This window comes from Quercus robur, chromosome 6 (genome assembly GCF_932294415.1).
Source record: "Quercus robur chromosome 6, dhQueRobu3.1, whole genome shotgun sequence".
In the NCBI taxonomy this organism is placed as follows: Eukaryota; Viridiplantae; Streptophyta; class Magnoliopsida; order Fagales; family Fagaceae; genus Quercus; species Quercus robur.
In genome coordinates, this window is record NC_065539.1 from 12,226,603 (window position 1) to 12,243,305 (window position 16,703).

General features: G+C 36.0%; 1 protein-coding gene across 1 annotated transcript; it reads left to right on the forward strand.

Annotated features, from left to right (window-relative positions):
* The first annotated feature begins 736 nt into the window (after positions 1 to 736).
* Positions 737 to 15,798, forward strand: LOC126732785 (DNA polymerase alpha catalytic subunit). Its single transcript, XM_050435803.1, has 31 exons — positions 737 to 2,180; positions 3,012 to 3,182; positions 3,327 to 3,410; positions 3,541 to 3,615; positions 3,830 to 3,894; positions 6,117 to 6,207; positions 6,361 to 6,540; positions 7,379 to 7,542; positions 7,671 to 7,785; positions 8,283 to 8,462; positions 8,541 to 8,654; positions 8,950 to 9,069; positions 9,147 to 9,470; positions 9,608 to 9,700; positions 11,074 to 11,192; positions 11,305 to 11,377; positions 11,498 to 11,554; positions 11,673 to 11,765; positions 12,090 to 12,215; positions 12,293 to 12,390; positions 12,502 to 12,547; positions 13,063 to 13,176; positions 13,251 to 13,334; positions 13,455 to 13,568; positions 13,665 to 13,754; positions 13,844 to 13,920; positions 14,302 to 14,521; positions 14,776 to 14,829; positions 14,939 to 15,058; positions 15,282 to 15,356; positions 15,443 to 15,798. The coding sequence occupies exons 1-31, from the start codon at positions 972 to 974 to the stop codon at positions 15,587 to 15,589; spliced, it is 4,692 nt and encodes a 1,563-aa protein (XP_050291760.1). The 5' UTR covers positions 737 to 971; the 3' UTR covers positions 15,590 to 15,798.
* Positions 15,799 to 16,703: the final 905 nt, after the last annotated feature.

Below are 16,703 nucleotides of genomic sequence, written 5' to 3' on the forward strand. Positions count from 1 at the left end.
TGTGTTGAAGTAAAATATTTTACAGGTAAAAAATTTGACATGTAAACATTTTTAGTGAAACAAATTTCAGGTGTAGTATAACAAGTAAAATTGTTCAAGTAAGCTACTAGAGTTGCTAGTGTCGAAGGTTTGGTGACCAAACTGTCGGAATAGTAGCTCATATGACTACTGCCTAAGTGGTGTATTCGACGACCAAATCGGCAACACCGATCACCAGAACAGTGTCATAGATAATTGGAACTACAACTTAAGTTATGACCTCTGATACTAGTTGTTGGAATAACGTTTCAAGTGATCAGACTGCCATAATGGTCGTCAGAATGATGACTCTAGTGATTGAGCCCTTAGCACTGATTGCTAGAGCAGCGACTCCGACCACCAGACTGCCTAGTCCATGAGGTCATTAAACCTAATCACCAGATGGAGTGAAAGAAGTAACTTTTTTTTGGGTAAAATGTTCTTATTAAATTTGTAATAGTAAAATATTTTACAACTTTATTTAAGAGATGGTATGGTTTACTGAAAGTATTTTACACATTTAACCCTATTTTATTGACAAATAAATGCATAAAATGATTTTTTTTTTTTAATAAATATTTTGATTCCAAACAAAAAAGGGTTAACAAAATCATATAAAAATCCCATAAGTTTGAGTTGAAAAAGTAGGGTTGACCTCAAATTGAGAGGGTACTATGTGAGTCCAATTCCCAATGTCAGCCATTGTTTTAGCTCAAAAGCAAGAAAAAAAAAGAAAAAAAAGAAAAAACGAAAAAAGTCATCCATTGCCCATTAGAAACATTCGCGCCCAAAACCACAAAATTTTCCCGCCATTTTACACCCATTGAAGTCCATTTCCCATTTCGCCCCAACGATTTCAGAAAGAAAGAGAGTGAGAAAAGGAAAAGAAAGTGCCTCTCAGTCTCAGATTCGAAGAGAGAAACACACTCACACTCACAAAACCAGAGTAGACAATGGCGGACGAGCAATCCGCAGCTTCCGCCCGGCGTCGGGCCCGAGGCCCAGAGGCGACGGCGCGCCACGAGGCTCTAGAGCGTCTGAAAGCCCTTCGTCAGGGCGGATCCCGCCGATCAGAGTCCGGCGCCGGCGTAGAGTTCCAGATCAAGCTGGAGAAACCGATTTACGACACCGTCGAAGAGGACGAGTACGATGCACTCGTGGCCAAGCGGCGAGAGGAGGCTAGGGCTTTTATTGTCGACGACGACGGCCTCGGCTATGGCGACGAGGGCGAGGAAGAGGACTGGTCTAAGTCCAGCCTCCCTTTATCGTCCGGTGAGTCGGACGGCGAACCGGAGAGGCCGAGGCGGAAGAAGACAGAGAAGAGGGAGCCACAGCCGAAGAAACCCTCCGCTTCTTCTGCTTCTTTATCGGCCGCCGCAGCTATGATGGGGAAACAGAGGCTCTCGTCGATGTTCACATCGTCAGTGTTCAAAAAGGGCAAGGATGAGAAGGCGAAAGGGTTTTCGGGTTGTGATAGTATTGTTGATGATGTGATTGCAGAGTTTGCACCGGATGAGAACGATAGAGAGAGGCGTAGAAGGTCGCAACCGCAACCGCAATTGCAATTGCATTCGGGTTCGGTTTCGGTTTCCAAGAGTTTTGCTCCGGTTAGTGGTGTTAAGAGCGAGAATTTATATGTTGGAGGAGCTGATTTTGTAGATAGGAGTGAATTGGCAAGTGGGGTTGTTGCCAATGGTGATTCTGTGTTGAATTTGGAGCGAAATCGTGAGGAGGATGAGAAGGTGGGTTTGATTGAGGAATCTGAAGGTGGGGGAGGATTGAAATGTGAGGACCCAATTGTGGAATTGGATAAATTTTCAAGTAAAGAAGGTTTAATTGAGGAGAAGATGGAGAATGGTGTTGAAATGAATGCGGAAACGGTGGTGAAGAAGGAAGAAAATAAGGGCTATGCTTTGAATGCAAAGATTAAAAAAGAAGAGAACAATCCGGCCTTGAGCGCAACTGCAGGATGGCAGGCAGTGAGGAGTGGAGGAAATGGGAGCATTGATGGTGGTGTTGCAAAGGAGGTCAGTAATGGTTCAAGCTGTGAAGAGAAGACGGATTTCGATCTGGACTCAGATGGTTCAATGCCTTTCTACATTCTTGATGCGCACGAGGAGTTTTATGGTGCTAATATGGGCGTCGTATATCTGTTTGGGAAGGTAACACAATGGTGATATTGGTATTTTGTCATATAATATTGAAAGCATTCTATGTGAATTATATCATTGTGCATTGCATGAAATTATGGTGATAGAAGATTGTGACTTTTTTGATGTTGAACAAAGTGAGCAAAACAAAGGCAATGACTTGGGGGTTTTTTTTATATATTTTATTTTGGGTGTATTTATTGTTACTTAGCTTTGTTAAAAGTCTTTGCTTGATTACTATCCCTAAGGATTGATGAGTTCTTTTCCAAGGCAAGTGATGCATATTTAAATACTTCAGTTTGCTGATTTTTTTGGCCCCATGGCATTTTGTAGAATTTGAAAATTGTGCAAGTTGAGTATTGCACAATTCAAAATTGGAGTGATGTTTGCACTTTTTTATGGAATATTTATCTTTTTTACTTCCTAGTTTTTGACTCAGCATGTTCTATCCATTTGGTGTTTGCTCTATCATGCTATTGTTGCAGATTGGGATCTCTTCTGTAAGCTTGAATTTTGGCATATGTTATTTCATTAAGCTCTAAGGTCAATGGAGACTGCTGTTCATTTGTTGAAGAACGTGAAGGAATGTAATCGTACATTTTCATTTGGTTCCTAGTTTTGTATTTATTTAGTAATAAAGCTTGAAAAGTTGATACTTTAGCCTGTCATATGTATCATTTGAGATTTCTAGTGCTTGTTGGTTTACTTTGCCTTTTTCTCATTCAAGCATCTTTCATCATGGACGTTATATATATAGATGAGCTTTGTTGCTTCAATGTATGACTCTTATAAATATAGATGAAACAATGAACTAGACTGTAAATACCTTTTGCTGCCATTTAGGTCAAAGCAGGAAGTACATACCATAGTTGCTGTGTTGTTGTTAAGAACATGCAAAGATGTGTCTATGCAATTCCAAATGGCTCTTTGTTTCACAGTGAAGAGATGATAAAGCTTGAGAAAGATTTGGCAGAATCTCGGGTTTCTCCCACAGTTTTCCATACAAGGCTGCAAGTAAGATATATTTTTGTAAATAATATAGAATTGTATATATATTTGTTTTCCTCTTTGGTCCTTTATGATTTCTTTTTATTTTCCTTGTTCGCTACCATTGATGTCGTTATTTATTCAAGTTTTTTTTTTCCTTCATATTTGTAGCATTTGGCTTCAGGATTAAAGAGTGAAATTGCAAAGAAGTTGTTAGATATCAATGTCTCAGCTTTTAGCATGGCACCGGTTAAGGTCTGCAAATTGAATCATTCTGACGTGCATTGTCAAATTTATATACAACAATTGTCTTACAAAAAAAAATTTCTTTCCTTTTCTTCATTCTGCTTTGTCGCTTGTTTTGTGTCATGTATACATGTTACAGAGGAAATATGCATTTGAGCGATCTGACATACCTATGGGGGAGAATTATGTACTTAAGATCAATTATCCATTCAAGGTATATTACTCAAAACCTTTGAATCAAATCAGCAATATGGTTTAGAACATTGACATGCATGTTGGTTTTTTCATATGTCAATGGTTTATGTATTGTTTTCTTTCTTTCTTTAGATGGTTTTTTTAATTTATTTTGTGTTTCTTTCTAATTAGTCATGAGTTTGGGAGATTACTGCTGTATTTTACAAAGTAATGCTTATCTTTTATTCTTCCAGGACCCGCCACTTCCAGTGGATTTAAAAGGGGAATCTTTCTCTGCTCTGCTAGGAACTCATTGCAGGTATAATATAAGTATGCTGAGCTGGTTCCTCATTCCTAGTGTCTCATGTATGCTTCTCAGATGGATTTTGATGTAGGCAGCAAACCTTTTTTTTTTTTTTTCAAATCAGCAATTTGATTCCTCATGTCTGTCCGTTTGGCTTTAGCTTATAAGGTCAGTTTTTAACTTTTAGTTTTTATGTACAGCTTTTTAAAATCTCACTTTTTTGAAGTACAAATATACTTTAGCATACTTTCAGCAAAAAGTCTTAATTAAAAAGCTAGATAAGCTGTTCCCAAACAGACACTGGTGTCTCATGTATGCTTCTTAGATGATTTTGATGCTTATTATTTTAGTGCATGATGGTTATGTTAGAAGCATTTTACTTTTGATGGATGTCAAGATCCATTGATCTTCAGTGATTGGTTATTAGATAGACCGATTCTTTGAGCAAGTAGGTTTATTGGGTGATAAGAAGGTTATGTTTGCTATAATGAAACTCATAGGTTGAGCTAACAATTACTGGTATCGCATTGAGAGCTTTAAATTTATAAAAAATAAGCCTAACTGATTGAGTAGAAATGAAAGAAAAAGTTAGAGAGAAATATGTTTTTTAATCCCATAAAGAGAAATACATCTCCTGATTCTATTAGGGCGATTTTTCAAATCAATGAAACAGTCAAAGTCAGGGGAACATGCCTTTTATTGGCCATGTCACACAATTTGAAAAAGACAGTTTCTAGTCTTAAGCCCACTTTGGTATCAAGCCATACTGACAGTCATCCAAGACTTGACTGAAAATATCAAGTCAGTGGCTCCTTCCTTCCAAAGTATGACCTTCAGCAATGAAACCACAATCTCACATATGGGAGACAATACAATAGTGTTGGTAATGAAATTCTGGTGATAAAGGAACATTAAGAACCACCAAAACTTATTGCTGAAAAAGAAATATAAATGCCAACAGATTAGACTTAAGAAAACCTAGACCAAGTGTGGCAGACCTAATACAGCCTGTTGAAGAATCACTACTTGATGAGGAGAAAATAAAACAAGAAAGCCAATAATTATAGGGTGCACAGGTTGTGAATAATGAGTTTGGTGCATTTGCTTCTCATCTTTCCTCTGTGGCGTGTGAAGTGAAAAGGCCTGATACTAACAGTGCGTTTGGTTGGAGTTTTTTAAGGGAGGATGTAAAATGGAGGAGGGAAAAGAGGAGAGAAAATGCTATTTCCTCTTGTTTGGTAAGGGGAGAAAATAGGGTGAATGGATAATGGGGGTGGGGGAGTTTTCTCTCCTGGCCCACAAATGTTCTCTCCAAAATGGAGAGAAAACTTGAGGAAGGTAAAATGTCAAGATTACCTACACTCTTTAAAAATAATATGGGTATAATAGTAATTAACTCGCCATGCTTCCACTTTTTTATCCTCTCTACTAAACACACACGGTAGAAAACACAAATATTTTCTATCCTCTTTCTCCCAACCAAGCATATTGTAATAGAGGATCAAGATAAGGTTCTGACATTTGCAATACTAACTCCACACATCGACTTCATTATTCTAGATGAATTTAATGAGTTGGTGGAGTAGAAGGTTTCTTTCTTTTTAGTGCTGTCATAAGTGTTTCAAGAGTTGGTGAAAGTGTCAAGTGCAAAGTTTTTATCCTTTAGCATTTCAAAACTCAATGTCGAGTTTTCTCTAACAAGGGGAGAATGACACAGAGCACCACCAAAATTATTTTAGAGTTTGTTATTTTGAGATACCATATTTTATTTTAGAAATTTGAAGCAAATTTCTTTTTAAATTTTGAATTTGGCTTTTACTTTGATTGAGAATTTCTTCAGATGTAATTGTGCTTTAATGTAATCCTTGAAGCCTATTTAAAATTTAATAGGCTTCAAAAATGGTTTTGGATAGTACATTTAATAAAAAATTTGATTACAGATGTTCCTCTATAGCTTGGTGGTGATTCCATGCAACCTTAGGTGGTGAAACCTTGGGTTCTCTGTTTCTTTCTGTTGTTTCTTGTTGTTGCAAACCCATTCTATTACAGATCTTCTTTCTTTTGTTTATTGTTCACAAGTTAACTTGAAGTTCACTACTAATGTTGAATTATCTTAATTATCATCAAAATTCATTATTTTTGGTAAAATTTTTCTGTAATTATATTTTTATAATAGTTGTGGTCTAAAGAATTAATGCATCCATGAAATAGTGAACTGACTATATCCCCATATGCAGTGCTTTGGAGCTTTTTCTTATTAAAAGGAAGATTAAGGGGCCTTCCTGGTTATCAGTTTCAAAATTTTCCAGTTGTCCAACTCCTCAACGGGTGAGATTTCTAAGTCGTGGTACTTGACGTTTAAGTTGTTTAGTTAATGCTTATGAAGTCTGTCTGTCTGTCTATCTCTCTCTCTCTCTCATGCATATGTGTGTGTGTGTGCTCTCATTTTCAGCTGTAACAGCTTGGTTATAATTTACACAGGTGAGCTGGTGCAAATTTGAGGTGACTGTTGACTCTCCAAAAGACATACAGATGTCATCTTCATCAAAGGAGATTCCTCCAGTGGTTGTTACAGCAATAAATTTGAAAACTATTATCAATGAAAAGCAGAACATAAATGAAATTGTCTCCGCATCTGTTGTTTGCTGTCACAAGGCCAAGGTTTGTTCTAGAGCCTTTGTTTGTAAGCAGTACTATTGTTGATGTGCTAAATTGAGTCAAAATTTGGGCTCACAAAGATGATGAAATTAATTACTTCTTGCACTTGTATTTCTGGTAATATGGTCTTACACATGGCCAAGAACCTCATGGCTCAATCTATATTGAAGTCCTCTCACCCCCAACTGTCGATATATCAACAAAAAAAAAGTCTCAACAAAAAAAAAGTCTCTGATAGTTGTATAAGAGATCTGGGGTTCAATTCCTGCCTACACCAAAAACTGATTAGTGTCTTGGTCTGATGATAAAGAGCTATCATTAGAAACGGATGTCATAGGTTAAAACTCTTTCTCAAAAAAGAAAAAAAGTCTTACACAATATAAACAAATAATAATCACTTATGTGTGATGGAGTAGTCAGTATTTTATGTTTAGTTGAGTGGTGCAAATTTTGTACGAAAAAGTTGACACGTTGATGCCTGAGTTTACTTATCCACAAAAAAAGAAAAAGGATAAAAGTATTGGTGGTTTTTTGGTTAAGGCTATTGAGTAATTTTTATGAAGTGTTACACTTACAGCTTGAAAAATAAATTTTACTATCAGAAAGACCAAAATTTTGGAGGAAATTTCTATATAATTGATGTTCATAAAGTTCCATTGACATGTTCCTCTTCTATTGTCAGCAAAATTTTGACTGAAGTTGAGGTTCAGTTTCAATTATTCTTATACTCAAACTGCTAATAGTATTGTGAAGTTACTGAGTATGTTGATTCTAATTTATCTTAAATAAGCTGTTGCAATGTAATAATATAATCCACTACTTGTGCTGTTTGACCATACAGATTGACACTCCAATGTTGGCCTCAGAATGGAAGAGACCTGGTATGCTTAGCCATTTTACTGTTGTCCGCAAGCTTGATGGGGACATATTTCCAATGGGATTTGCTAAAGAGGCTACTGATAGAAACTCCAAGGCTGGATCAAATGTTATAAGCTCTGAAAGCAGGTAGGTTTTACCTGCATGATGTGTTTTCAATTAATTTCTCTGTGTCCTCTTAAAAGGTATGGTGTTTTGCTACTAAAATTAAATTTTAGTTCCTGTAGTTATGGTATTTTCATTTTTCTGTTGTGCAGTGAAAGGGCTTTGTTAAATAGGCTGATGATTGAATTATACAAGTTGGATAGTGATGTTCTGGTTGGACATAATATATCGGGGTTTGATCTGGATGTACTTCTCCACAGAGCTCAGGTGGGAACTTTTTTTCAATGTTTTTTTTTAATCAAAAGAATTTAATCATATCCATAATACATGTCTTATATTAGTGTTCAAATAAGTATAGGAGAAATGATGACTGTGTCATTTTTGTAGTTTATAACAAGGAATATGATATTTACTGTCAAATTGCATCTTCAAGAATGCCCAGCGAAACCAACCACTGGCCAGATGCAGTTTCATTGAAATATTAAGTTTCATATATCATAATTTTTTGATCGGTAATTCACACATTCACCCAAAGGGGTTTGAATCCACAACCTTACCCTTCATCCCATAACATTATCAAGGAAGTGTCATTTGAGCTAGAGCTCACTGGTTTGCATGTATCATAATTTTACCATCATGTAAAGATGCCCTTATGCGTTTCTTTAGAATGCAAATTCTGCTGCTATGTCCATATGATACATATATAATGAGCTGCCATTTTCAAAAAAGGAAAAAAGAAAAAAAAGCTCATATTTGAATTACAGACTTGCAGAGTACCTAGCAGTATGTGGTCCAAAATAGGTCGCCTCAAGCGTTCTGTGATGCCTAGGCTTGTAAAAAGAAGCAACATGTTTGGGTCTGGGGCAAGTCCAGGAATCATGTCTTGCATTGCTGGTCGGCTCTTATGTGATACATATTTGTGTTCCCGTGACCTATTAAAAGAGGTATGATGCTTGTCTTGGAAATCATAACATGTGGTAATGCTGGTTATTATTTCATATATGCAACCTTGATTCTTCCAGGTCAGTTATTCTTTGACACAACTTGCAAAGACTCAGCTGAACAAAGATCGGAAGGAGATCACTCCACATGATATTCCTAGAATGCTTCAAACTTCAGAATCTCTCATGGAACTCGTAGGTTCTAAATTTTTACTTTAAATACTTGTTCTTTTTGTCATCTTAACCACTATAGGACTTTGACAGATCATGATGTTTGTTAGTGATGTTAGAGCCTTGTCTCTTGGTGGGTGTGCAATCCACTTGTTCAATTGAGGATCTAGCCTAGCTAAGTGAGATGAGTTCTTGGAATCCAGATAATGGTTCTACAGTAGCTTTGTCTAACTGGAAAATTTTGATCCCTTTGTGCTGGTTCTCATAGTATTAGGTCTCTCTATTTTAACTTTTAATTATTTTATTTAAATACATACAGATTGAATACGGTGAGACAGATGCTTGGCTGTCTATGGAACTCATGTTTCACTTGAGTGTTCTGCCCCTCACACGTCAGCTGACTAGTATCAGTGGTAATCTCTGGGGAAAAACTCTTCAGGTGAGTCCTCACAATGTGTTTCCTTGCACAATCTGACCAATGACATTTTCTTTACATCTCAATTGTACTTTTTTCAGGGTGCTAGAGCACAGAGAGTAGAATATCTTTTATTGCATGCATTTCATGCAAAGAAATATATTGTCCCGGACAAGATGTCATATCCTATGAAGGAGACAAAATTAACAAAACGAAGAATTAACCATGGTGTTGAGGATGGAAATTTTGATGAATTGGAAGTGGATGATGCAAATATTGATAATGATGTCCCCCATAGTGATCATGGAAAAGGCAAAAAAGGTCCAGCCTATGCAGGTGGCTTGGTCTTGGAGCCAAAGAAGGGTTTATATGACAAGTATATATTACTTCTGGATTTCAATAGTCTTTACCCTTCTATCATTCAGGTTTGCATCCATTCCCCCACTTTATGCCTTCCACTTGTCTGCTATAATATCTTCTCTCTCTCTCTCTCTCTCTCTCTCTAAGTGATGAAAATTGTTTCTGATCTGTGTTATTTTGTTATCTTTCACTTATTTAATAGGAATACAATATCTGCTTCACAACAGTTGAGAGATCTTTGGATGGATTAGTTCCCCGCTTACCATCTAGTAAAACGACAGGAGTGCTACCTGAGGTACAATCACATCAGACACAATGAATCATCAGTCTGTTTATTATTTTCTCAGCATAGTTGAACTTTGTGATATGATGATTCACTCACTAGATGTGGTTTCGTGCTATCATGATTTGGATGTCAATATGATTTTAAACTGAATTTCCCAATTTCTGCATATGATGGTACTTACAACCACATCTAGTGACTTGTTTCTCTTTTGATTTGTTCTTTCGCATTTCTTCATGTACTCTCTAAGATTTAGAGCACTCACATCAATGGGTGTTGTGGGCTACTTTTTTGTTGTACTAGGGAAACTATTTGCGTATTCCCTGGGATACTTTTTGCAGTCCCACATTGAAGACAATTCCCCTCACTTGCGAAGGAGTAGTGTACCATCAGTGCAAATAGTTTCCCTGGGACAACAAAAAAGTAGCCCATAGGTGTATAATAGAAAAAGGTGTAAAATTTGAACAGTTTTGCCTAAAAATGACCCACATTAGTTAGTATATAATTGTGTAAATTTACATTTATATTATTCATTTTGCATTTAGTTTTTTATTTTTTCTTTACGTATCTTGAGGACGAAGGAAGTGAGTGGATGGTGGTTGTTATGCGTGAAGAAAAAGAAACAACTTTAAAAATCAAGAAAAATTGATATTTTAATGAAATTTAATATAAAATAGATAATCTGATATGGGGTGTTTTGAAAAGTGAGTATGTAAAATAGAAAAAGTAAGTTCTTATACTAAAATATACAGAAATTTTTGCACGAGTTGGTGCAAATGCTCTTAATGGGACTAGAAAAAATGCTATTCGGCTTATTTTGAGAGGCTCAATATGCATTGTTGGAACAATATAATGTGATTAGTATGTGACCAACCTGATTTAAGGAGCGAAGGAACCTGTTTTACCATCATTTGAGGTTTGTATTATATTAGAATGAATTTGGAGTATCTAGAATATTAGAATGGATTTTTGAACTTCTGATGCTGTGAACAGGAGGGTAAGTAAAGAGTATTTGGGACCCTTTTTTAGAACTTATGTCCTGCTGTACCAAATGCAGTCATTGATATTGTGGAAAAAAAATCCTTTTGAATATTGTGGATAGATATGATTTTTTCTGGATTTCAAGTATGGATTTATCCTTTTCTAAAGATACATTCTTAAATAATTATCATAATGCTTGTTTATAAGAATTTGCGTGTGTAAACAGTTGAATAAAACAATGGGACTTTATTCTGGTTCATTAACAGTTACACTGTAACCAAGCTCACTGTTAGTAGTGGCATTGGACTTTGATATAGTATGGAGTGGAAGTGTACTGTACTTTGCTTCCTTTTATCATCTAAAATAGTAGGTGCAGATTGTTTATCTCATTTGCGTTTTTGTAGTTGCTGAAATATCTGGTAGGAAGGAGGAAAAGGGTGAAGCAATTGATGAGAACTGAATCTGGTCTCAAAGTCCAGCAACTAGACATTCTGCAACAAGCATTAAAGCTCACTGCAAACAGGTTTGTATTTTTTTGTTGCACCTTTCATGTTCTAATTCTCCCATTAATACCTTCAAGACTTGACTCTTTCATTCATTCTTTTTCACTTTATTTGGTCAACTATGTTCGGCAGTATGTATGGGTGCCTGGGGTTTTCCAATTCACGATTTTATGCGAAGCCACTGGCGGAGCTTATAACACTACAAGTAAGAGAGATACTTGTAGCAAATACATAAATTGCAACTTCTCTCAATTAAACAGAGATTTTATTTTCTATATTTAGTGCTTCTATTAAGTATTGAGCAACTCAAATAATTGTTGTGCAGGGAAGGGAGATTCTGCAGAGTACAGTTGATCTTGTTCAGAATAATTTGAACTTGGAGGTCATTTCTTGTATTGAAATTTAGAAGTTGACTGTTGTCCTCTAATGTTCAGATCTGCTTTTTATCAATTAAATGTTAAACATAGCTCTTAAAAGATGTTTTGCTTTGTATCTGTCAGGTAATATATGGTGATACAGATTCCATTATGATTTACAGTGGGCTTGATGATATTCCAAAAGCAAAAGCAATTGCAGAGAAAGTCATCCAAGAGGTGAAACTTTATTTTTGAACCTGGAACCAGTAGGATATTAGCTTAGTATCTTATGGTTAAAAACTTATACTTGTGGCCCACTTGATATATTCTTGATGATACTAGATTCAATATAATTACCCTTTTGCTATCCTGTGCTATAAACATGTTGGAGCAGGATAGGAGACCTACAATTTAAATATTTCTTTGGGAAATGTTCGCTCTCCAAATGACTTGGATAGAGAATTAGAAACTGAATATAAGAGAATTATTTTCATTTATTTTCCTGTCTGTTTTTGTCTTGTGTTCTATTAAGGTGTGTTTTCTCTGTCTCTTTCTCTCTAGGTTAACAAGAAGTATAGGTGTTTAGAAATTGATCTTGATGGTTTGTACAAGAGAATGCTTCTTCTCAAGAAAAAGAAATATGCAGCTGTCAAAGTGCAGCAGCTTAAGGATGGGTCTCCATACGAGGTTATAAAACAATGCCCTTTGGGTTTTAGTTGTTCCATTTAGGAAAATGCGGCAATGGGTTTATATTGTTGGTGCAGGTTATTGAACGCAAGGGTCTTGATATGGTTCGTCGTGACTGGAGCTTACTATCAAAGGAATTGGGGGATTTTTGCCTAAGTCAAATTTTGTCGGGAGGGTAAAATGAAATTATGATCATTATTTTTTAAATTGTTCTGAGCTAGCAATCCAAGATAATATCTGGTTTACTTATCTGTTTTGTTACATGTTTTGGATCTTACGCTCCCAGGTCATGTGAGGATGTTGTTGAATCAATACATAACTCTCTAATGAAGGTATAGTCATTTTTATTCTCCCATTGCAATGACTATTTTTTTCTGGTGAACTTCTTGGGAGAGGTGGAATGTAGAGTCAATGATTGCACTTCTATGATACTTGAGCCGAAGCCTAGATTATGTCATTTGACTACCATTGAACCCAAATCTTAAGACTGCCACAAATTGTTGACGAACCAATTTAAATTCTTTAATTGGACAGGCTCATCCCAGTAACATTGTGACATGTCAATCATTGATTGTATTTGGAATAGAAGAACTTTGATATGACATTTTTTTTTTGAACTTATCTCTTCCTTTGGCATTTTGGCTGATGTGGGTTTGATTGTGGCCGAGGTGCCCAAAGTTTTTAAGGGATCTTACACAAGTGAAGTTATCATTAACTCAACTTCTTTGGAAGATGGAAATACCCTCTAATTTCACGTTGAGATGATCATTGGGTTGAACTGACCAGTGTCTTCATGCTTTAAAACCATTGTCATTCTTAAATTGATCATATAGTTTATGTTAAACAGGTACAAGAAGATATGAGAAATGGACAAGTGTCACTTGAGAAATACATCATCACAAAGACATTGACTAAACCCCCTGAAGCCTACCCAGATGCCAAAAACCAACCACATGTTCAAGTGAGTTCAGTCCCACATTCCACAATTAATTGAAATTTTCTTATCTTTTTATTTAATGCATTCCACCTATCTAGGTGGCACAACGGTTGAAGCAAAGTGGTTACACTGCAGGCTGCAGTGTTGGTGATACAGTCCCTTATATAATATGCTGTGAGCAGGTTTGAGATGCATTGATTTGTGTTTTTTGTTGTTGAATGAGCAGTAGCTGACCTCTGAGAAAATACTGCTCTTGCGTTTTAGATGTCATTTTTCTATAATTTCTCCTTCTGTGTGGACAGGGGACTGGTTCAGGTAGTTCAACAGGGATTGCTCAGCGTGCTAGACATCCTGATGAACTGAAAAGAGAAGATGGGAAATGGATGATTGACATTGATTACTACTTATCACAGCAGGTTTTGTTTTCTTTGGCAGATTCCCATGTCAAACAATTATGGTCATTTTTCACTTCCATTCTAAGGTTTGATTGAAGGCTTGGTTTCCCCTTGCAGATTCATCCTGTGGTATCACGGCTTTGTGCTTCAATTCAAGGTACAAGCCCAGAACGCTTGGCTGACTGCTTAGGGCTGGACTCATCTAAGGTAAACCATTCAGCTTGACATCTGGTGGCCAGATATGTTTTATTTTCTCTTCATTGCATTCCTGACATGTGAACTATGCTTTCTTCTAGTTTCAAAACAAATCAAGTGAAGCTGTCAACAATGATCCTTCCAGCTCACTCTTATTCGCCGTAGATGATGAGGAGAGGTGTGTCGTGTCATTATTCTCAATTTGTTGAACTACTTATTTTAATGCTTATATTTTGTTCAAGATCGTGCTTGTTACCATGTCCATCACATTAAGTTGGGAATTATTCTTGAATATTGCAGATGTAATACATCATTAGAGAACATGCATTAGTTTTACCCCATTCTGGTTCATCCTTATTTCTTCTTCTTCTCCTCCTCTCTCTCTCTTCCCCCCTAATTTTGAATATTTCCATTTTCATTATTTAAAGTTGTCTGCTGTCTCCCTGACCTTTCATGATGTTTACTAATTTCTAGGTTATGAATCAAAACCGAGCAGAACTTCTGAAAATGAAACTATTGAATGTATGCTTATGGTGAATTTAATTTAATTGACTTGCAGATATCGGGGTTGTGAGCCTTTGATCTTGTCATGTCCCAGTTGCTCTGGTACTTTTGACTGTCCAGCTGTCTTCAGTTCCATTTGTATGTCAATCAGTGATAAGCCAGCAAAGCCACAAGTAGAGGACCCCCCCTGCAATTTTTGGCAAAGGTTGCGCTGTCCCAAATGCCCAGAAGAAGGCACAGTGGGTAGAATATCTCCTCCACTGATTGCCAACCAGGTATTTACGTTAACTGTAGAATCTTGAACTAAAAATTAATGAGAACCTCATATCTTGTGCACTTGCTTTGAAACTCTAGATTGCCTGATTTTAGTTTAACCTTGGAGTGTGTATGGTCTAAACATTTATCTATACACATTAGATTGTATAAATTTATTTTTGTCCAATATTTACACTGCTTGAGAGCCCATGCTTGAGTTTTGGAATTTGGATACCCTTGTGGAATATTTACTGAAAATATGCTCAACTGCCAGGTCAAAAGGCAAGCAGAGGGGTTTGTGTCAAAGTACTACAAGGGCGTAATGACAGTAAGCTACTGCTTGCAGATTACTACGGAAAACATTGGACTATGAAGTAGTGATAATTTTTATTATTGCTAATGAGCTCTTATTATAGGTTAATTTTTTTCTTTTTTAGTGTGATGATGAAACTTGCAAATACACCACACGCAGTCTCAACCTCCAGCTGGTTGGTGATTCTGAGAAAGGAACAGTTTGTCCAAACTATCCTCGCTGTAATGGACGTCTCATTAGAAAGGTATCTATCCATCACAAACATAGTGAACAATGTTAAGGGCATATTTTGTTATGGCCACGACAGTGTAAAACATTGCATGCCTGAAGTTGCTCTGGGCAATAACAAAAAATGCTCTAGCAATAATCTCCTCTCTTTTATTTATTTTTATTTTTTCCTATCTAATGATTAGACAACCATTACTAATTTCTACTGTATTTTTGGGTGTAAAATATACCTTCACTAGTACACTGAAGCAGATTTGTACAAGCAGCTGGCGTATTTCTGCCATTTGTTAGACACTGTACGCTGCATAGAAAAGGTTATTTCCTTTTGCACTCCATTTTTATAATTTCACTATTATTAATTTATGCGTCAAGTAATTTTTATTGCTATTTGGCCTTGCAGATGGAGGGTAGCACTAGACTACCGCTTGAGAGAGAGTTGGCCAAAATTCGGCCGATGGTCCAGTTGGCTGCATCAACTGTTCAAGGGATACGGGATCGTTGTGCCTATGGGTGGGTACAGCTGCAGGATTTTATCATCACAGTCTGAATTTCTAAATGATGCAGATCTTGGCGCGTTAATGTTAGTTTAGATTATTCTTCTTTTACCTTCTGCTTTGTATATATTGGATATAAATTTATACAATATAGGGCCTGGAAAATCAAAGAGAGCTTGTAAAACTCAACAAGTTTGGTGAATTAAAAATCATTTGTATACCGTTGATATTAATAAGCACATGGCACATAGTTTTAATCGTAGTGACACTTTTTATTAAATATCGTTGATAGTAAAGGAAGTTCTTAGCTGCAATATAATCTTATGACTATTAGCTCAAGCTATAAACCTGAATTAGGCGCAGAGCTGCTCGATTTTTGGAAAAATATGATGATTTGTTATTTTTAGTTAAGTGAAAAATAAAAATAGTAGATGAGATGAGACTTGTAAATGTTAGTTCCAACCTCCAAACTATTCTTAAAATGATGCGATTATTTTTTAATAAAGTATAGTTGATACAATATATTAGATATTCTAGATTAAATTATTTATATTTGTTATTTGAAACTGTTTTAAAATTTGTTTGTTTGTTTTTTTAAAAGAAACTTAAAGCATTTACATTCAATTATCTATTATGCATTTCATTGTAGCACCAAATGCATAAAAAGATCCCCACACCCGGTAATGCAACGTTGTTAATACTTTTGCATTTTGCTATAGTAACATCTCAAAATAATTATCCACGGTAGCAACATCTATATCTTAAATAAATACTAGTATTATTTATTCTACCCCCAATTATTTTAATCTCATAAAACATTCTCTCTTTAGACTTTTCATATTCCCTCCACTATAGCAATCTCTCAATTTTCTCTTTTCAGAATAAGAATAATAATATTTTGTAAAAATTACAATTTACCCTTCAAACTATACCCTCTTTTACACTTATCCCTTCTGAATTATGAGAATGCATATATAACCCCTTAAACCATGTCTCTTTTGTACTTATTCTCTTAAACTATGGGAATGCATATTTGCTTCCCTAAATTATTATTCATAGGATGGGGTGCAAAGTGTTACATGAGTAATAATTTAGGGGGGAAGTGTACACTCTCATAGTTTAACGGGACAAGTGTTATGTGGGTAATAGTTTAGGAAGTGTGTATTC

What these genes read in the sequence shown, in the direction of transcription:
- LOC126732785 (XM_050435803.1), top strand. Translation starts at nt 972, where the DNA reads ATGGCGGACGAGCAATCCGCAGCTTCCGCCCGGCGTCGGGCCCGAGGC. An exon ending in TACTTCTCCACAGAGCTCAG is followed by an intron (nt 7,786 to 8,282) that starts GTGGGAACTTTT and finishes TTTGAATTACAG; the next exon opens with ACTTGCAGAGTACCTAGCAG. An exon ending in CGGAGCTTATAACACTACAA is followed by an intron (nt 11,378 to 11,497) that starts GTAAGAGAGATA and finishes ATTGTTGTGCAG; the next exon opens with GGAAGGGAGATTCTGCAGAG.